This window comes from Pezoporus wallicus, unplaced genomic scaffold, assembly GCF_028554395.1.
Source record: "Pezoporus wallicus isolate ANWC-B61680 ecotype Strahan unplaced genomic scaffold, APGP_CSIRO_Pwel_v1 scaffold_3294, whole genome shotgun sequence".
Taxonomy (NCBI): domain Eukaryota; kingdom Metazoa; phylum Chordata; class Aves; order Psittaciformes; family Psittacidae; genus Pezoporus; species Pezoporus wallicus.
The window spans coordinates 8924280-8946608 of record NW_026635478.1 but is presented as its reverse complement, the minus strand read 5'-3'; the positions used below and the strand labels follow the sequence as shown (position 1 = coordinate 8946608).

The following is a 22329-nucleotide window of genomic DNA, read 5'->3' as shown; positions in this document are numbered from 1 at the left end:
GACCCAGAAGTATGGTGGTTTAAGTGGAGATGTCCACCTTAATGTTGGTGGGCCTTGGAGCATGTTCAAACTCCACAGATCTGAAGAGAGACAGATGAAGTTGCCAAAGGGGCTTGTGGGTTGTGACCTTGTCATTCCTTTTTGCCATGCAGACTTTAAATTCTTGTTGCACTAGAATAACTTTTGGCTCTGCTCCTCTGTCAGATGCCTCTCTCCCCTTCTTCTGTTGTTTCTTCCAAAGCTTGCTTATTGCTGTCTCTGCCAGGAGTGATGGATCAGATGAGAAGGGTGTGACTTGTTTCTCTAAGATGGCTATGAGTCTCAGTTGCCCAGGATCCATCAGTCTGTTAATCTCTCCATAGAGGGTTGCTGCTGTTTTTAATAGGAAGCTAAGGTTCATGGTGGATGTTTTTCACATAGGCTTCAGAAGCAGCTGCCTTAAATGTGGTCTGGCACCTCTGCAGGCAGAGGCTGAGCACTGGTCTTGGAGAGGGACTGGGGTGAGGATGGCTGTGGGCAGGACCTCCCTACAGTGCAGGAATTACTTATAAATAGGAGAACAAATTGAAATGTTCCCTTTTTGTTTTTCCACCTCCCACAGTTCTTGGGAATAAGGAAGGAGGCCAGCAAGAAATGTTGGCATTTTAGTGAAAAGCAAAGGCAGCTGAAGGGAAAGGCCTCTTATTTTGTTATTATTATATTTCTGGGAAGTGTTGCTGCAGATATAGTGCCAGGCTGCTGTACAAAAGATCCTGTCTGGGTTTACTTACGGAAGTAAAGGAGTTGACAGTCCCTGTCCATGAGATTGCCAGAAGTGACTAAGCCAGCAAAGGAGACCCAGCAGGTGCTGAAGTGAAATTCTTCCGAAATGTCCTCATTTACACTCGCTGCATCCTTTCCCAGTAAAAGCCTTCAATTGCTGCTTCAAAAATTCATAAGTTTGCATGCTTTAATGGAAGCAAATGAAAGACTTTTCTGATTTGTCCTGAAAGAGCCTGTGGAAAGTTCAAAAGTTCCCTTTGAAGTATTTAGTTATGCTGCATTTACCTACCCAAGAACTTTTCTCCCTGAGTGACCTGAAGCTTTTTTTTTTAAACTGAAATCACTGTTGTTGACTTTTATGTGAGGCCTGTAAAACCAAGGCACTAATATATCAAATATGAATTTAGCTGAAGATGATGCAAGTTATGAATAGGATTTTCCAGTCTTTGCCTGCTGAAATTGTAATCTGTGTGCCATTTGGTCTTATGATCCTTACACGTAGGATTTGGTCTACGGGAAATAAAGAATGGGAGAGATTTAAAATATGAATTATTGGAGTTTAGAGTGTGGAGAAAGTCATGATCTAAGAGGGGAGAACTTTGGGTGCTTTTAGACTATGTTAAACTTGTAATTAGCCTCTTAAAGTTACACGTTTTGGTTTTGGAAGGTTCTAGCTTTTTCTCTGTCTCCATGGAGTACAATTTGATACCTTTTAATGTAGAGCTTTCTGTAAGTTTTGCATCCAACTTCTTTTAAGAGTGACACCAAGGATTTTCAGGAGAAATTACCGCCTTTAGGTTTCTATCTTTGTAAGTTTATGTCCCCAGAGATATAAAAACAGATTAAATGTCACTATTGCAGCAGAAAAGAAACAGCAATACATGAAACAGAAACAGACTGTCAGGAAAAAAAATCAGCTATGAGAAGTCAGCATTAAAAACAATCTTCTTATTTGTCTGAGGTACAGTGTTGCCTCAAAGTCAACAGGGGTTTTCCTATCCATTTCTGTAGACAGAATTTATCAGAATTCATCCTTTGGTTATAATTTAAAGTATGAGCTTAGATTTGATTAAAGTGAAATGTCTTTTTAAATGAGGAAGATCAGGGTCATACAACCCAGAAGACATACTGCCATCTTTTCATCTCTGGCAAAACAAAAAAGAAGAAAAAATGTTTTAAACCTGCAAATCTTTTACAGGTCTGAAAGAAGAGTGAATCAAGGTGCTTGGGAAGCCAGGTATAATATAGGCTGAAGCCCATGGTTTTGCTTGTTGGGAGCAGTTGTAGAATGGCTTTTTTAATGGCTGGGGAGGGGAAGGCCAAAAGTTCTAAAGGACGCTTACTGAAATAAGGCTAGCCTGCCCAAAGGAAAATCTACATGTGTGTAACTCGATGAATAAAGCTAAAAATACAGATGGTGCATTTTTCATTGATGTCTTCTCACATCATTCTTCCCATGCACTTTTTTCCACACTTCTGGTTGATTGAGCTGAGCTAGCAAAAGTCAGAAAGTAATGACGAAGCCTTTGCAATTTCCAGCCATCAGTATGCTTCTCAGTCATAGCAGTCTCAAATTAAAACCTTCCAGTAGAAAAAGGTCCATAATGGTGCTGCTGTGGGTTTTTACATGTCAGATTTTGATCACGTCAGCCTGACAGGCTGATAGCACTTTGATTGCAATCGCCATTTCCAGCCACTGTGCTGATTCTTGGCTTGTACCTTAGTAGACTGCAGTCACTGAAATGATACAGCTTATTTGCTGGCCACTCACAGCTGAATTGAAAGACGTGCAGTAATACCCAAAATTAGAGTCGTGTGACTGATTTCTCTGGCCATAGCTGTCTGAGCTGTAGGTTTAAGTGGGGCAACTGTGTCAGTTCCACTGAAATACTGATTTACAGCAGCTTTCATTGTCAGTCCTGAGGAGGAACTGTCATTCCCTTCCCTGAGCAAGTTCATGCTGTATGAGAAATTAATTTCATCCACACTCACAAATATTTTTAAAGTACAGTCACTTAGAAAAAGAGGGTAGTTGCATTAATGTATTATTTATAATGCACTTGCAATGCATGATCCTGCAATTTACCCTAGATTTCTGAACAGGCTTTTGCATTTGGACAGAAGTGACATTTTGGTGTTGAACAAATTCCAGAATACCTGTTTTTAAAAGCAGCATCACCAGCCATGCTGCACCCTTCCCTCCTCTGCCTTTCATGCAGAATTTGGAAGGCACATTGCCCTGCAGTTCAGGGCAGTGTGAGCTGAATCTGAATTTCTGGCAGCTTTGGGGTCCAAAATCTTGTGGAGTCATGTTTCTTTCTATGAGGGTGAGGATGTCTCTAAAGCTGCAACATGACTGTTACGTCTGGGTTGTTCACAGTGATTCTCCTCACAGACTTGTATTGCTGCTTTCCCTATTGATGAGGTGGAGGGATGGGTAAGTAATATGTGCCTGAGAAAATGGTAAAGCAGTTCTGAAATTCTGTCTCTGGGGAATGCCTGATTTAAAGCATGGTATCAATATTTTACAACAAAAGTCTATATGACTTCTTGTTTTGCTTTACCTGCTAAAATAACATACTGATTGCTCAGCTGGTGTGAGGTAAATGCTTAACTACAGTCTCCTGGAACTTCTGGACAACAGCATCATGGGTTAGGTTGGTTTTTCTTATTTTCAGGCATTCTCTTTTTTTCCTTTTCCCTGAACCTATTAATAGTTTAAGATATACAGGATATTAGATGAAAGCAAGGTAAATGTCATTCAGAAGTTTTTTAAAAAAATAATTTATACTTCATGCATGCATTGGTGAAATAACTGAGCTTTGATCATCAGAGTTATGTCGATTTAAGTGAAAAAGACAGTGGAGATTTATTACAAAGTAACCCCCTTAAGTCCTGAAGAATAGCACTGTGATGTTGGTTTATTGTTCCAGCTAATCGAATTATCACAGGTTATAGGCAAAATGGAGATTGTTTTTATTTTTCATCTGCTCGCATAGAAATGTCAAAGCTTGATCTCTAAGCAAAACACTATTTTCATACCCATAATCTTTTGAGAACCAAATAGCTACTATTACATTTTTTGCCCATAATATCTGTCTAAAATCAGTGGGACTTCTCATATACTTTACATTAGAAGATTAAGAATCTTCTTCAATGTGCCTTTTAAACAGGGAGGGGGGAAAACGCCAGAATTCATTACAGGTCCTATTATTTTAGATATGTGCTCTAATAGTATCTACTTCCAGCTGAGCTTTTAGAAGACCTCAGTGTCCTGACCACTCTGGCAGTTTTGGCAGACACTTTTAATATAAATCCAGCTGTATCAGGAAAGCTGTACTCTGATACTGCTTGCTTTGCTTACAGCGTTTTTTCACATAGGAGTACAGCATCTAGCTGTGTCCACAGGAGTTTTTCTTGGTATGTCCAGTGTCCTGTGCTCATATCCTGTGGTTTTGCTATACATCCCTCAGTTCACATTTCATCATGTGTCATCTGCAAGATGCACATGTGTCACTGAAAAGGTTGCTTTCCCTGCCTTGTACTCAAAATACCAGTTCGTGGCTCTGTAGCCTACAAGCTGCAGGTAATTTCTCCCATTCTGCAGGCTGTCTGCTGAGCTGCTTATGTGTGCGCTTCTTAACGCATTGCAGTCAAAATGCACTGACTTCACACCACACTGTTATTTAAACTAACACCTCTGACTTTGACTAAAATAAGTGGTAACAGAATGAAGCTCACACCCCTAGAGCAGACAAAAGGTGGGAGTAAAAGGGGATTATTTAGTTCTGTCAAACACAGGAAAGATTAACCTTAAAATGTGTATTTTTAAACACGCGTAGTTATTTACATCCTTGCAAAGTGGGTATGAAATGCCACAAAACAAAAGCAAGAGCAGTTTGTACCCAGGATAAACTGAGCCAAAAAGGACATCTATATATTCCTAGTTAAATTTAGCAGTGTGTTAGAGCTGGTACTAATGACTCTGCAAAGTGCAAGGTATGAAGAACCATTCTTAGAATGTGGATCCGAATGTGTGTGAATACCACGGTGTGTCTATCTGTATGTGTATATGTATATGTTTTCCTAATACTGTTTTATATTTATTGACAAGTGATTAAAAAAAAAATCTTTACATTCTGAAGATGTTTGTATTGGGGTTAGAAGTCATATAAATTCTGTGCTGCACCAAGATATCCACTCTGGGGTTGTTTATTGTGTTAACAGCCATCTCGTAGATGCACTTTAAGAGCTGACCGGGCAATAATATTATGGCCATCATTTGAAGATGATGAAAGAATTTCCGTATTTGTAAATTATGCGTTTCAGAATTTCCTGGGCCTTACAGGACAGCTGCTCTCCAAAGGTAATCACTGCAGATCATGCAGCATATTTAAAACCTTCTTCTGTCACCTCTTTAGTGCTGAACATAGAATTGCTTTCACTATGTCTGCTCATGGAAACTCTCTTAGAGTCTTTAGTGGTAAGTGTAGCTCTTGGTGTTGGTGTTGTTTCTCCCAGAAGAAAATAAAACAGAAATGGGAAAAGTTCAAGAAGAAATGTTTAATTCTGTCAGCGATGAGGTAGAACAGCATTCCTTATTGTGCTTATTTTACTTCTGTGTGTGTCATGTACGGGCTTATTAGCTCACTCTTAAGAAACAATTGCTAGAATAGCAATATTTGCAATACTACTTTTTGTTCATCTTCTGTTACAGAGGTGCTTTATTTGCAAGGGCTGGCTTTTTTCAACCAAATTATATCGCCTGTCAAGAATGTTCACGTGACTCTTGGAAACCTGGTGCAGAGTCTTCCCTATTTGCTATTCTGTCCTGTTTTCTTCTTCCTGTAGCAGGTAAGCACATGTTTCTGCAATGCTGTTTGCAAGTGGAAAATGTATCCAATTTCAAATACCTCGTGAGTTCATTCTGTTGGACTCAGTAGGATTAACATCACTCTTCCAAAATTTTCCACAGAATCTACTGTATTTACTACCATAGAAAAATATCTGAGTAACAATGCAGTACTTTGGGGATTTTAGCATCAGCTCATGTCAGTCTACATCCCTCTAGCTTTAGTGCAGCTTAAAAAATGGTATGCGGGAACTTTCAGCTGTGAATCTATTTACAGCTGAATCAGGTTTGTACGCATGCAATGTAGAAAATTGCTTGAATTTCTGCTCTCTGAGAGGAGTCTCTAAATAACTTTATGTCCTTGGGGAAAAAAAAAAAGCCCTGAAGCAGGGAGCCAGAATTGGTGATGGGTGTTAGCCATCATGGCAACCTTAAGGTGAATGAGAGGGTTCAGATAGTGTTCACCAAGATCATAGTCGGGCAACCACTGCAGAAACAGATTAATCTACCCTGGCTGACAGTGTATTGAAGCATATGAGGAATTCTCAAATGACCTATATATGATTGATGTGTATGTGGGTGTGGCAAGAAGTGGCACTGGACAGCTGAGCGGTAGTAGTATCTTGCACAGCTGCAGCTATTTCTGCTGAGGTGCTTGGCACAACCTTCTAGAGTTCCTCCACAATATTCATTGCTAGAGCTGGATCCACATTTGAGATTCAGGGGTTTTAGGAAGGAGGAGTTTTATACAGATTCCTTGAAATCACTTTCAGTAAATGCTAGTCATTAAAGGAGAGTGTGTATGGGGTTGTGTGCGTGCATTTATGTGAAAGGAAAGTAAATGCGCTTAATCTGTCTTTGTTCAGTTTTCCTTTTAACATTATCGTGGCATGTAGCAGCTCTTTTTCAAAGCAACCTAGAAATTTTCTCAGAAGACAACTGCGGGTTTCCTCCTCTAAAAGAATTTTCTTTCTGAACATACTAAGATACTTATTTTCTCTCAAAATGTATGTACTTTATCAGTAAGCTGCAGAATTTAACCTCTGCTATGGCTTCATTTTATTTTTCCTGTGTTTTTTAAGTAATTTTTTCTAAAGGGTTTGCTCTTGGAAACTTCTGTTTTGATTTACTTGCCAGTAACATATGCTTTGTTCCCAATTTGTAGCAAGTGGTAAATGATGGCAATGCTTATTCCATGCAGCTTCATTGCAGTGGTAGCTGGATTTTGCTTGCAGTGGTTACTTAGTTTCATTTTAGGCTACAGGGGGAAATGGTTTCTTATAATCTACAGCTCCCACTGGGGCCTCCCACCATAGCCGGTGCAAGGCTGGGACCTCCAGCAGAATTTAGCTTGTTTTGTAAACTGGGCACAGATGCTTGAAAGTAAGAGAAATCATTTTCACTTGCACTGCAGTCTTTCCCTGAGAATTTCTAGGATGTTAGCTACTGCCTCTCTGGATTCCCTGAGAAGTGAGTTAGTGGTATCTGTAGCAGAGAAGGGAGTATTGTAAAATGGGAACTTGATAATTCCAGGTCATGAAGAGAGTACGGGTACGGGCGTTGCTTTTCTCTGTATAAGAAATTCCTCTGGAAAAGTTGAGGGGAGAATCTGCATATAATTTAGGAAATCCCTACTACCTCTGCCCATGTTATTTCACGCATACACAGAAAATTTCTGCTCTGGAACCTTCTGTAAAACAAATACACCTGCTGTTAACTAAGTTAGTCTACCAACTAATCTGTTAGCAAACATGAGTTCTGTCAGCAGCAGCTCCAAATACAGCTGCTAGGAGGATTCAGCCACTGCCAGTAGAACTAAAAGCTGCTCTAATGCTTCACTGGAATACTTTAAAGTTCACTGTGAACACTCTGTTTGTTAAACTTTTTATTCTTGGTATTCTAAATAATTGCCCCTCAGAGTAAACGGAGACGCACGTGAATGCCTTCTGTTTCTAGCAGAGCACTTAAAAACTATCTCACTGTAAACTAGTTATAGATTACTGAGTAATCTGTAACCTTACTGTGATGGACAGTCAGATCAGATTTTCCACCACACAAGGAGGCTAAACAGTAGGCCTTGAGGAACTTGCCACCACACTGATTGGGTGTTTGCTGACTGAAAATACTAACGAATGAAATGAAAAAATGCTGCCTAGTGGCTCCTAACCCAGCATTTTATAGCCACCTGGGTTTTTTCATTGCAAAAGCCATAATTTGCTGGTAATATAACAGACTTTAAGTTAGGCTTATGGTTTTATTGTATTCAAATTTTATATTCCAACAATGTGCATATTTTCAGTTACATTTATTATTTGCTCTTCACTGTGGTATGGTATAGTTTAAAGGTCTTCGGAGTTTAGTCCTACTCTAGCAGGGACCATAGGAAACACATCTTGAAGATTGTAGCTCCCCGTTAATTTACATCTGCAGGCCACAGCCTATGTAAATGATTGTACACAGGTTTTACTTCCTGGAAGTTTCCCCTGTTAGCCCATAGAAATGTCACAGGTTTCAAATCCAGCACATACAGAAACCTTGGCATGGCAGGGGCCTAATCAGAAGCAGCAAAATAATACATTTGCTGCACTTACAGGGAGACAGAAGTCAGTAGGAGGGTGTTGAGATAATAAAGGAGGTTAGCGATGTTTACTGTGTCACAGCTGATAAGCACTCAGTCTTTTCATAATTAGCATTACAGAAGTTCCTGACGAAGATGTAACTCTTTGCTCCCTTTTTAGTCCTCCAATACAAACAGAAGAACCTGACTATTTTTATTTATTGTTTAATTCTCCTTGTCCACTGTTGCAGTGGGTGTTACTGTCAGCTCATCTCTTCCCTAAAACTTCAGCTGATTCCCTAGCCAGAAGATGCTGTTAGCCAGCAAATCTGATTTGCCTTTCTATTGAGGCTGTCCCATGAAGGCTGTGAACTGTGTCCTTTTCCCTTTCCTTTTCCCTCAATGCCTTTGGTCAGCAGCAGACTCTCCTAGAAATATTCCTTATTTAATATCTCCCTACTTGAAATACCAACTGAGCTTGTAAACCAAAGATAGCTCCCGGAGGTCTCTTCATATAGGGTCAGAGCATGTACTTGAGGAAATGAAACATTCATTAGTTGGATGCCAGATTATTTACATTTGTATCATGATCAATAAGGCAATCAGAGACTGGGGATGACATTCATCTCATCTAATTTTAGATATTTGCAGCTTGGAATACTGTATCCATATCTGAACTGCTCACATTATGTTCTCTTTATAGTCAGTGGAGAGAACAGGCACATTCCCAGCATGACTTTCGTGATCAGGTTTAAATATCTCTTATAGGATGTGATGAAGTGCTCCCTGGACGTGCCCAGGTTTCTCCAGCAACTACAGAATCAGGTCCAGATTTTCCTGTACATCTGCTTGTGAGATGTATATGTCCTGCTCCTGATGTCCATTATCTTATTTCTAAGATATATTTCTAAGATTTTCTAAGATACCTCGTATCTAGGTACCTAGTAGGTAGTGCTGAATGAGCTTAAAAATGGAAGGCTAGGCTAAAGTGAACTTTAGCACAAGAGCGTCTAAATTGCAACTTCCCGTTCGGACCTCCCAAGTCACTGTGCTGCTGCTATAGTTTTGGTTTTTTTTAAGCACTCGAGTACCAGCAGTAGAGTTGGAAAGCCTTTTGCCTTTAAAAAAATTATTTCAAAACATTTGAACCAAGAAGATTTTCTGTTGAAAGCATTAGGAAGGAAGCAATACACTACAGTAAACAAACACTGAAACTTTCATTTTTATTCCAGCAGACTAAGTTTAGATGCTTTTTTCCATATGAGACACTAAATTCTTGTACTAAACAAAGCAAGGAAACTCAAATGGAGTTAATGAACCAAAAACCTGAATTCAAAAGGCCATTTATCTTTATGCCAGTCTGAGTCAAAAGTTCAGTTCTGGATACACTCCTTCCTCAAAGTGTTCAAATCTGGATCCAAAACTTTCTGTTAAAATCCAATATCTAAAACAGATGGCTAATAAAACTAACATAATGACACACACATATATACACACGCATCTCTCCTTTTTAACATGCGGAGAATTAGCTGAGGGGCAGGATTGGTTTAGATCTATTTTATGTATAAAGTGATTCAACTCTCCTTTCCCTGTCCTCCCTTCTTCCAGTCTGGCCAGATGTTTGTGCTGGCTCCTACTGTTGCATAGCCAAAAACTGCAGAAAAGAAAATGATTTGGTTTTCTTTCATGGGTTTTGTTTTTTTTTTTCTTTAGCAGAAAGGTAAAAGTTTTGGTTTATTTCCCTCCCCACCTTGATGCAAACAAATGGCATCCAATGTGCCCTTGTGCATTTTTTAATTGTACCCAGCTGTGATTGCAGTCCCACAGAATATATTTTTGTGGATTCTTTTCTTTTGCTACACTTCACTGGTGATTCACAACCTAACAGGGATTCACCCCTTTTAGGAGAAAGAGAATTCACTGGTTTCATGACCTTTTATTTCTGCACTAGAAACGGGTGAACTCATTTCGAATAAATACAAACCAAGCCAAAACATTACACAGGATGAAGTTAATTCCAAATCTGACCTTTGAGAGTCTTAGACAGAGGAAGAAAAGAAAAAAGGTTGTGTGTCTCTTATCTTTTCACTAGTGCCTACAATTTGCAAGCACCAAAATATCTCAGCAGGGACACAGGCTTTATGAATGTGTGGCCTGGTAAAAAGCAGAACAGTGGCAAAACTGGAAGACTCCCAGGGCTATGCCCACTTCTTAGGAACACCCCGAGACTGTGGGTCCACTGTGGTGGGGGAGCTCCTGCATCTGCCTGGGAATGCCCAGGTACCCTGGCTGGTTTGAAGCTGTTGGGATGCTATGCCACTCCAATCCACCTCACCACCACAGCTTGTGGTGGCTGGGACTCAAAAGAGCAGGAAACATTAGAAACAGCACTTAGAAATATCATGCTGTTTTGCCCCCCATTTGATGCTGGGCTGTGGAGAACTGAGCAAAAGTGCACGGCAAGGAAGTTCTATTTGCCTGACACGAGTGTGTCCCACTGGAAGCATCTCCTGCCAGGGAAGGGTAGTGGCCTAAGTCTTTTGTCCCCCTTTAAACAGGAGGTGACACACCACTGCTCCTGCAAGCTGCCTCAGGTACCAGGGGACCAGGGATGGACCCTGCCTGTTGTATTGCCCTGCTGCTGTGGCCTCTTTCATGCCATCTGAAAAATCAAAAGTTGGACATCTTTTATAAAAAAACCCACACATGATGGACTGCACCTTCAGTACCGCGTTCAGTTCTAGGGCCCCCAACACAAGAGGGACAGGACCTGTTGGGGTGAGTCCAGAGGAGGCCATGAAGATGATCAGAGGGCTGGAGCACCTCCCACCGAAACAGGCTGAGAGAGCTCTGCTTTTTCAGCCTGGAGAAGAGAAGGCTCGGGCGAGACCTTATACCAGCCTTCCAGTACCTAAAGGGGGACACGAAGAAATGTGGAGAGGGATTTTTTACAAGGACATGTAGTGACAGGACACGGGGGAATGTCTTTAAACTGACAGAGGGGAGATTTAGATAAGATATTAGGAAAATACTCTTTTCTGTGAGCATGGTGAGACGCTGGCACAGGTTGCCCAGAGAAGCTGTGGCTGCCCTATCGCTGGCAGTGTTCAAGGCCAGACAGGATGGGGCTTTGAGAAACCTGGTCTAGCGGAAGGTGTCCCTGCCCATGGCAGGGGGTTGGAACTGAATGATCTTTAAGGTCCCTTCCAACCCAAACCACCCAGTGATTCTATGGAAGGGTGGGCTATTTCTAGGTGTTTGCAAGGGTGAATTTGTTTCAGTCAGGGGCGGCCGGGTCTCAGCCGACCACCTTGGCTGCCATTTTGTGTGCCCTTCCCTGAGCCCGCCGCGGCCGGCAGGGGGCGCAGCAGCGGCCGGCACTGCCCGGTGCCCGTTCCCGGTTCGGCTGGCGGCACCTCTTCCTTGGCAGCTCCTCCTCAGGGTGGCTGCGGTAACGTGCATCCCGCCCGAAGGAGCCGGAACAAGTCGTGAGGGGCTCTGTCAGCAAGTTAAAATCTGGTTGAAAGCAACGTGCCTGGGAGCATGCCTTCGCTATGGTGCATTTGTGTGCGTGTTTTACATGGCTGATTTCAAGTCTTCCTCCCCACACACCCTGAGGGGTGCATCTGAGGGGGACACCCAAGCCCAACCCAGCCTGGCTGGCCTCCTAGGTATCCTCATTACCTCAGGTCTTCAGCCCCTCAGGTATCATCAGGGTGAAACCTGGCATGTGGCTCAGATGGGCCTGAAATAAATAAATAATTACCAAAACTAGCTGGCTGACACAAATAAGTTTGTAAGATTTTAAGGGTCAGGCTGAGCAAAGGCTGGAATTTCTCTGTGAGCCTGAGGTTTGTCCATCCTCCTGTGATTCTCTCCTCAGCGGTCACCCTGTCTCACTGTGAAAACATCGAGTTGGTGAAGTTTGGTACCAACCTATTCATACAGACTAAAGAATCTTAAAAGGACATGGGACAGATTTGAGCATGGAGCTCAGCACAGTTCAAGCTTCCCTGCTCACAAGAGGTTTGACATTAATTTTTTCCCAATAGGGTTTCCCAAATGGAGTATTCTCTGCAGGGAGTGATTCAAGCAAGTGCTGGCTGCAAGCCTGGGTCTAGCTGGCCTACAGCTTTCTCTGTGAAGGAGCCATACATCCTAGAAACAGGGTCCATGACTTTTGGTACCAAGATCCCAGTGGTCCAGCAGAGCATCTGGGAGTCTTGCTTGAGATAATTCCTTCAACTATTCGGCTTTGGAGTGCGAGAGCTCAGTCTGCATGGGCTTTCAAACTGCGGGCCCAAGAGCAGCAAACCTGAAAGACCATGGATGGCTCATGGCTTTCGATGCCATGAAGCCGAAAACTGAAACCTTTATTGTCCCAGCAGTTTTCTGAGGATGGGCGTGGAGGAATTTTAGTTTTCCTTACATGTAGAGAATTTGAAGTATTCTGCAATATAGCCTGAGTTTGGAGAACAGATCATTTGAAATGACTAAAGGAAAGCCTGGTGAACAAGAAAGCTGGAGCAGCAGGATCCATCAGGAAAGGGAAACAGGAAAGATACCACAAAGCTGCTGAAGATGCACAAACGTGCTGAATGCTATCTCTGTTCTTCCACCGCACCTCTTGGTAGCTTGAGGAGGCTGTTGTTTATGCTGACCTAGAGAAGGAGGACTACCTCCACTAGTTGCATTGTTGTTGCTACCTTGTGGAGGAAGGAAAATGTTTTCTGGAAGGAAATGTAATGGAATTTGCCTGACCTCCTTGATAATGAGGCATTTCTCCCAGGTGATAACTCCAGTGGTGATGTCATGTTGATGTCTTATTGAAGATTGAGACTGGCTAATGAGCTGGAGTGAGAATGAAGGTTTTTCCAAACCTTGCTGTGGAGTCTAAATAATTCCAGCACTCTGCCCTTCTAGATAAGTTATTTCCCAGAGCATCCTGAGAAAATACTGGCATGATACATACTGTGAAGTCATAGCACTGGACCCGCTGACCTGGTGAAGATTGAAAAGTACAAGTGTAAAATAATTTGTGTGATGAAGTCTTTTTTTATCCTTGCTGTTTCCACTTCCTGGTATCTCAGTCCTCAGGGAGTGTCTCAGCATGTGTGTATGCAAAGATGGCAAAAGGTCCCCACTTTTATGTTCCTAACAAAAGTTCCACCAACACTACAGAGTCCAACTACAACATTAGATGTTGCTATTTTGGATTATCTTTAAAATCTTTCTGGCAGCTTTTCCATTCAGAAAATTAGCCTTGTGATACAAAGGGAGAATGATAAATTTTCTGAAAGAATCCATTTGTAGTGAAGGCCAGGCTTTTGTGACTTTTACAATACTACACGATTTGTGCCAGAGAGCTCTAGCACCATGTGAAGTAACAGCAGCATAGAACCACCAGAGTGAAGGATCCCCCAGATTTGCAGAGCTGTTCCTTGTATTGCATTTTTCACTACTGAAGTGACCTCCCTGACTTATACAGAGGAGGTGGCAGTAATCTCAAGACATGGTTCATATATCCAGCCATGCTCACGTTCTTAGAGAGAACATCACGCAAGTAATATCCTGGCTTTGAGAGTGAAGTCAGGATATCACTCGTAACTAACAGCTGGCCACCAGTGCAGTTTATTAGAAACTCAAGCTAGCTACCAAACTGGGTTCTTTATCTTGGTGACCTTCCAAGGCAATCAAAGCCTTCTTGGAAGACCTTGAATCAGAAATGTTTGGATGTAAGAAAAATAGCACTGTGCAGAACACAATTCTGATCTCCCAGGGTTCACAGAGTTGGAAGGCACTGTACCATATATAACTGTAGAAGACAGCACTGAGATACTGTAGATGCAGTATCAAGGTCATGATGTACTAGGATCCAATTAAAATTATGCAAGATAGGCAATTTAGGAAAGAATTCACATATTGCTCAGGAAGGAAAAAAATTGTATGTGTTATGAGCTCAGTTACTTTGTAAGATTAATTTTCCACTATCTCATGATCTTGCAATAAGAGCACAAAGCATTTTAAATGCTTGATTTGCTTATTGATCAGAACTCTTGAGACCTTGCTTTCTAAATCACAGTTATGGGTTTGACTTCCATTTAACAGCAAAGCTGTGGGCTTGCCTTGGAGTATACGCTGGTTGCAGTGGGTAGTGAATTTGGTGAGTAGCCAACAGTGAAAGCTGCAACAGGCATGTCTGGTGCTCAGAAATGCACCTCCTTACCTGGAAGTAATGTGAATGGAAGGTGATAATGCTGCAGGTCCTATAATCCAGAGCACTGATTATCTCCTACTCCAGCATAACCATCACGCTTATTCAGATCACTGTCTTTAATTCCCAGAACCTCTAAAGACATAATGAGGAATGATACTGCAAGCGAGGGGAAATGCCAGTTGATGGAAAGCTTGATATTTTGGATGGGGGTGTAACTGGCCTATTCCCATCCTAATTCTCTCCTAATTTCAAGGACAAAAGATTTAGCTGTATACTGTATTTTAAGAACTGCTTCTATCGTTATGTTCTGTAGACCAAAACCTGCTGCTCACAAAGGGGACAGTATTTCATGCATGCTTTGAGCTAAGGTTTCCTTACAGGTGTTGCTAGATTTATGACCTGTATTAGATTAGGCTGGTGACTGGGGAGTTATTCCGCGCTCGGGGCCCTGTTTTGCTAGTTGGAATATAAACACCAAGTAGAAAGGGTAAAGAAGAGCTGAAGAAAAGCTCACAGTCCAGGCAGGCAAGACAAAGACTTGATTCCCTTACAGACAGCTGAAGAATGGTTTACAAACACTGCTAGCACCAGCATTCTGATCTCCTTTTTCCTTTCCCTTTCCTTTATATTTAAAAACTTTACCTGAGGAAGAATTAGCTGCCCAAGAAAAACAAAAAAGGAAGAGGGAGCAGAAAAGCAAAGGGCGATGGAGGAGCAGGGAGGGAGCAAGGTACGGAGGCTGGGAAGCTCAAACAGACAGTGAATAGATAAGAAGTGTCATCCATCAAAAAACTGTAATAAGAAAATAGACACAGATGGTTGCTGCAGACTGCATGGTCCTTTTGGTCAGATGCTTGTTTCTGTTTCTGCTGAGAAAGGCTTCTAGGCATATTCATGCTGCTCTGCCTCTCACCAAACAGCACTGGGAAAGGAAGGTCCAGGAAATTGGCCATGATGCTCTACAGCTTGCAGTGATTATGGGTGTCCATGTTTGGTGCAAGCCAGCATTATCTCCAAGGCAGGCAGTGGAACTGCAGCAGCCATGGCTGCCTGCAGATCAGGTCTGAAACTTTGTAGGATGGGCTGCACTTGCAGGTGGTACTGCAGGAATGGTGAGGGGGACAGAGCATTCCTTTCTAGTGGTAGTCAAAGGACTCAGGTTTCACCTTCTGCTTGCCTGGGAAGGAGATACTATCTTGAGCATTTCTTCTTTTTGACAATATATAAAAAAAACACCTCATGTGAGAGTTGTACATGCAGTTGAAGGAGAAGAAAGGCCAGCTCTGTCTAAAGGGAGGCACTGTGGTCATGCAGACACAGGGTGCAGAGGTACAGGAAATACACAGGAGGTGGTTCAGAGATTGGGGAGATGGCCTAGTAAGCCCACGTACCCTCCCATAAATCGGTGCTTGGCCACAGTGAGGGCAGAAATAAAGCAAAGGACTAGCAAAACCAAGGCTGTCCTGTAACCAGTCTCAATAAACAACATCCAGAAACTGTCATTGAGAGTGGCTTTATCTCCAGAGGTTGCAAACAGTCAGTGGGATGGAGGGGGAAGGGTGTAAATAGTGCCTGTTTAGTTTCATGCTTTCTTTATTCTCTTTATTCTTTGTTTTCTGATGATAAAGGAGCTCTATGTAGATATTGTAGCAAAGGAATTGGTGAGTCATAAGGTTTGCAACTTCAGTTCCCCCTCTGCCCTTTCTGTTTTTTTTCCTGATAGTTGCATCTCCTTCTTCCTTTCTGCCTTGCCCCTCCTCTGCTGGCACAGCAGGACGTGCTGTGCCTTTAAGAAGCCTAGTTTTTCAGAAGACTAATTCCTGAGCTTTGGCATGTGTCAAGGCATGCCCTAAGTTTTGTGGTGTGGTTTATGAAAAACTGAAGTGCATTTGTTGAAGGAGGCTTTTAACTCCTTTCTGCCATAGATACACTTTACTTCTTTGTTCTTTGCTTGCAGAATGCTCACCATTCACCATTTCCATAGGGACTTCTGCTCTCTTTTCCAAAAGGGGAGGGGAGATAAAGTGAAGTAGCAGGCCTTTTTTTATTATTCCTTTAATTAAAATTTATATTTATTGAGTTATTTTTTACACAACAAAGCTCTGGTGAGTAAAGCTGAGATGGCAAATTCCCTAGCTGATTATACCCTCCCACTGGCACCAATAATGCTGCAGTGTTAACCTATCATTGCAGTAGCAGCATGGAGTAGCCAAAGACAAATTGACCTGTAGCAGTCACAGCAATGGCAGTTTTATTACAAATTTTACATATTGTGAATTTCTTAATGGTCTCATTCTTGAACAATACATTTTGCTTCCTTTCCCCACTTATCACAGTCAGAAAGAAACTTGTAAGAAGACAATATGATTTTACTGTCAAAATTAACATAGCATTATGTAGATAAAATACAGGGTGTTGGTTTGTTGTTGTTTTGGGTTTGGTTGTTTTGGGTTGGTTTATTTTTTCTCCCAAATCTCATTCTTTTGAAACCAAGTGTATGCCTGGGGAGGTCTGCCTGGATTTTTTTGACATTTGCTAGGAGCAGCAACATGATTTTTAAACCACAGCTCCCAGTGAGAACGTGGCAGGCATTACCAGCATACCAGGAGGTAACTATGGAATTACCTTTGGTGATTATTTTAAAAGCCATGTTTGCTACAAGGTCCTGGATCTATATGCTAATGTTTTCATGCAATAACAGCATAAATCCTCTTGGGCTGTCAGCCTGTATTCGTGTACCTGTACTTTGGTTTAGGCCTCAAGATAGCAAGTAAGTCTAGGTGAACAGAATTCCCCTCCGTCTCCTGCACCGTGGCAGCTCCAGGACTTACCATGCAGTCACCCGCAGGATGTGGGCCCCACAGATGAAAGAATGGTGTCTAGTAGAGACAGGCCTGCTTTTATGAGGAGAGATGTTGAAAGGAAAGGGAGGGAGCAGGAGCTAGGGCTGGATGTGCCTTCCACACTGAGGTGGTTGTGTGGCTTTGATTAAATCACTTAACCTTTGAGCTGCAGGTTTCGAGTGAGTGAAATAGTGGTATTAGCACTGTGTATGGCATGCTGGGATTAAATGAATTAACGTAATAGTACTTTACAGTCTCAGATCTGTAAATGTGCTGAGTGCAGCTGTTCTATTTAAGAACCTTGAAGTGCTCGTTATTGAGCCTACAGGAGGGCCCCCACCAATCTCCTGTCCTCCCCTCCCTCCCAATTAGTTCGGTCAGTGCTCTTATTCCCTCTCCATGACCAATAGTGAGCAATCTCTGCACTTAGCCTCTCAATCCTGAAGCAGTGCTGTATTGTGACAACTCTCTTCACAAGTGGCTGCTGAAAGCGACTGCACCGCAAGCCCTGGTGAGGAGCTCTGTCTTCTGCATCGCCCTGCAGCTGCCCAGGCCCAAGGTGTCCCTGGCTACCCAATCACTGCCGCATCCCCTCAGTAACGTGCTGGAACAGGAGGCAGAGGTCCTGGAATCTCTTGTCATCTCTGCTGCCTGCTCATGGGGTGGCCTGAGCAAGTCACATTGCCTTTCTCTTCTTCACTGTTAATGCTGAAGTGTGGATCATATCTTTTACCTTCATATCCAAGAGCAATTCAAGCTGAATTAATGAATGCTGTGAAGTCAGCGATGCCCGTGGATGCACAGCACAATGTAAATGTGAAGTATTACTCTGTAATTATGGGTAGAGGTAAACCTTGTTGAAAATTATTTATTTTATCATAAATCAACATTTGATTAGGTGGAATCATAGGAAGAAGGAAGAAGTGTAGAGAAAGCCTGTTCTCTCTTACCTCAATCTAAAATTTTTCAGGAAGCTAGGAAGCTGGAATGCTGCCTCTCCCACGTGTTTCGTTCATGTGTCGACTCTGAATCTAGTACTGGTTGCTGAGATTGATGGAGTGGCATAAAAATAGTCTGATTTCTAAAGGTGTAATATTTTAATGTACAGATGGAAAGAGGTCCTTTTTTTTTTTTCATCTTTTGGGATTTGGCATTTTATGAGGAAGTGAAGTACTGCTTTTTGCAGCTGTTGTCTGGCATATCCAAGGTTGATACAGCAGCTCATTTAGTTCAGTCAAGTAGCTAGTGGAGGATTTTAGGAAAAAAAGCAGATGAAATATTATTACATAGCTGCTGACATAGAGATATCATGAGGGTATGGTTTGTACCATCTCTGGTGCTGCTGAGAGATCAAGGAGTTAAAAATTCCAAGGTTTTAATCCAGTATAATAATATTTTGTGAGGTCTCAATAATATTTTGTGAGTTTGCAGTAACTAAGAAGCAGAGAAGCAACTGAGCTAGCTGGAAAATGAAGCTAGATGGAATTATATTGCCACAGGTTTATCTAGCTAGTTGTTTCACTTAACAGGCTAGACACACGTTTATCTGAGCACGCAGCAGAAGCTCAGACCCAGTTGTGCTCCCTTGTTCTCCTTGGCTGTATTATCCTCAGAAATGGAGTGCCCTTCATCCGATTTGAACAAAGCAGTGTTCTGCTGTATCTATTTTTGGGTGCTGATTTGTATGCTGTAGAAGCTGTCTCATTCCTTAGAATACAGCCATATATTGTTATGTTTGTTTTCCTTTTGCTGCTGTATACATAGTGGATTGTTGTTTGTTTGTTTGAGGGATTTAAACATCTGGAAGAGACCAGGGATAGTGATGTCTTTGTGCATAGGTTAGATGTGGATCTGCAGGTCCCTTCCAAAGTGAAGTGGTATCTATGTGCCATCTACTGTGATGCTTATTTGTGTATTTGAGGGTTTTGATGTGGGAAGGACAATCAATATGATGCTAATCCAAGGGGCTGGGTAAAACTACTGCCGCTGAAGGTTAAAATGCATCTAGTTCCTAGGTGGTTCTGCAGCTGGTTCCAGTGAAGGTAATACCAATTATAAATTTTGGAAGTAAATATTTATATGCAGTAAATTTAGGTGGGTTTGGGTGAGTAGTGAGAGGAATCAGTTTTCACTAAGATGTATCAGTAAATGATGCACATAGGGCACACAGGGCAGATCTTGCTGTGAGAAATTCAGTTCTCCTGTAATGTAAGCTTTGCCATATTATTTGGACACAAACAAATCCAATTATAGCCTGAGTCTAGACAATAGGTGATCAGATGAAAACAGTAAGTAGAAAGTGGGGAAAAAAAAAAAAAGAAGGTGTAAGTTCTGTATTGCAGCCCCCTTTCCAGTGAGTGCAAGGTTACTCTGCAGGGAGCCCTTGTGGCTTTTAATTTGCAGACCAATGAAGTAGCAACAGAAGAGCAGTTCTTATGCTCTGGCTCAGTCTATTGCAAACAATTTTGTTTCTGAGAAAGCTAATCGCTGTTTTGTTGCATTACATCCCAGCAGATGAGCCAGGCAATCCTGAATTTAAAACAGAACCACAAGTGAGTGACAGCGAGCTAAGCACAGGCTAGAGTCTTGTAGCAGCACATCCTTCAGCTCCAGTGCTGCAGTCAGAGAGAGAGATTTTTCCTTTGAAGATAAGACACCTGGGGCTTTTGTAGAAACCAAGTATGCCCCGAGTTGTGCAGCTGTTATCTTGATTTAAAAATAAAAAGGCAGAGAAAGACAAAGCGTCTGGCTCTTCCATGCATCACCAAAAATTCCTCAAAATGCTAAAACCCAAACCAGAGCTTTTCATTCTGCACTTGTGTCGCTTGCGAATGCTTCCCATCTCATGGCTTATGTGACACTTCCAGCGGAAACAGGCTCTCAGGCAAGCCGTGAGGCTGTGCTGAGTGCGTACAGGAGAGCAGGAGTGCGGTAGTGTGCCTATGTATATGTATGAGCGAGGGAGCGAGAGCGCGTGTGTGCAGTGTCGTAACGTGGCAGGGCACAAGCAGTTATGAAACTTTCCAATACTCTCAGTGCGTCAGTATTGGTTGCTTGGGTGTTGTTTTTTTTTTTTTTTTTCCTGTCCGTTGCCCTCCAGTTTCATTTCCGAGTGCAGAGAGAGGGAGGGAAAGGGCGAGAAATGCTCGCGGAGCCCCTCACGCTGCTGGAGGAGCCGAGCAGTTCCCACGACAGGTGGAGCACGCCGCCGCGGCTCTGAGCGAGATTCCCAGGTCATGGTGCCCAGGGACAGGGGGAGGGCAAGCCCTCGCACTTGGGGCAGCTGCAGTTGCAAGGGGCCCCTTCCAAGTGCTGCAGCAGCAGCCAGAAGTTTGACTTTTATTTTTTGAAAGGACTGGAGAAATTATTAACCACAGTTGATGACGTCAGAGTTGATCTGATTAAAGGTTTGTTTTCTTGCTGGCAGAGGTGTGCTCCGTAGAGACTGGTTCTCTCTTCTTTTTTTTTTAAGTTTCTTTTTTGAACAGCAAACGGAGGGAACTGCTCGCACTGCTGCCACTGCTGCTGCTCCAGCTGCGTGTGTGTGTGTGTAAACAGGATGGTGTATCTGTAGCTGCCACGCGCAAACACACATTTGACCATGAGGACTCTTCGCAGGTTGAAGTTCATGAGTTCGCCCAGCCTCAGTGATCTGGGCAAGAGAGAGCAGGCAGCCTTGGATGAGCGGGGGACCCAGCAGCGACGGGCCTGCTCCAACGCTACCTGGAACAGGTAAGGTCTCACGCCATGTGCCAACTCCCCTGAAGCCTCTCTGTGATTATTTAGGCTGCCTTGCCCCCAGCTCAGAAAGGTTACAGTATGTCAGGCTTCTGCATTTGTGTGTTCCACATATCAGAGTTTGTGTTCAAGTAAAAGATGGGAGCGGCTTTTCTCCCCATTGCTCTTAACCTTCCTCTTCAAGGCTGATAGCAGAGAGCCCTTCCTGCAGATGGCTCAGCCTGCTCTTCCTTGTGATGGATAAGGACTTATTTCAAAAGGCCCTGCTACAAATAGTCTTTGTGTCTATCTAAATACTCTCATTCGAGGTTGATTTGGTTTATTTTAGTTATAAAAGGTTTAAATATACATAGCTATTAAATTACATTATCTGCATAACTATATATATTGCTGTTTGTTGAAACAGATATGACAAAGTCTACTCAGTCTTCTTACGTTAATGCAGATATGTGTGTGTGTATGTGCGAACACAAGCACACACACTTTGGACAGAGAGAAATAAGCCCTGATTGTTTCCTTTATTGTGTTTATACATTTGAATTTTATTACTGTTTAACAAAAAAAAAAAACACATGCAAACATTTTGTTGTTTTGTCACTTACCACAGATACTCAGAAAGCATCTTAATGACTATTTGGTGACACTCTTAAAGACGAGTCTGAGTCGTTAGGAATTATATTCTTATGTCCTTTTTGAAAATCGAATGTCATCCCCCCTTGGTCACAGGTCGGAAACTGTCATTTGTAATGTTTTATAGTTGTATGGTAGTAGAGCTGTAGGAAGAAAACCAACAGTGACCTATAGACACATTTGTTAAAGATATTTCAGCTTCGAGGGGAAAAAATAGAATTATAAAATAATCACCTCTCTGTCCCTCTCACCACTCAATTTATGGTTTTATGTTTTCATTATGAATTAGTTGTTGAATGCAGGCAGCACACCAAGCACTGAAACTGTGTACTAGTCACAGAAGAGACTTGGTTTCTGCTCAAATATCTGCATTTTATATGACCTGGAGTTGCACCTGAGATCTGGATGGTGGTGCTAATTAAAGGCTGGACTGGGGCCACCTTGGCTCTTGCCAGTTGTGACTTCACTTGATCCGTAGTCCGATGTAAAACAACAGGGTGTATGATATTCCATAGTGTGAACCAAGGTGACAAAATATAGTCCACAAAACCTTTTTGTGATGGTGGGCTGACAGCTTTTATTGGCATGGATTAGCATTTCTATGTCTTGCTTGTGGGGAGGGAGCTGTGGAGACAGATGTGAATGGAGAGTAGGTCAGTTACCTGGCTTGATGGGAGAGGGGAGAACTAAAGGCAGTCAAACCAGAGGGTTTTCCTAAGTGAGCTGGAGT

General features: G+C 42.3%; 1 protein-coding gene across 8 annotated transcripts in view; it reads left to right on the top strand.

Annotated features, from left to right (window-relative positions):
• PRR5 (proline rich 5) overlaps window positions 1–22329 on the top strand; it is a 93416-nt gene that overhangs the window by 17257 nt on the left and 53830 nt on the right. For 3 of the 8 annotated variants that reach the window (XM_057427011.1, XM_057427033.1, XM_057427022.1), the window contains exons 2-3: window positions 5480–5616; window positions 20704–20963. In XM_057427011.1, the coding sequence (XP_057282994.1) occupies window positions 20833–20963 (131 nt within the window). In that variant the 5' untranslated portion in view covers window positions 5480–5616; window positions 20704–20832. The other 5 variants (XM_057427050.1, XM_057427002.1, XM_057427056.1 and 2 more) reach the window with 5 other exon arrangements.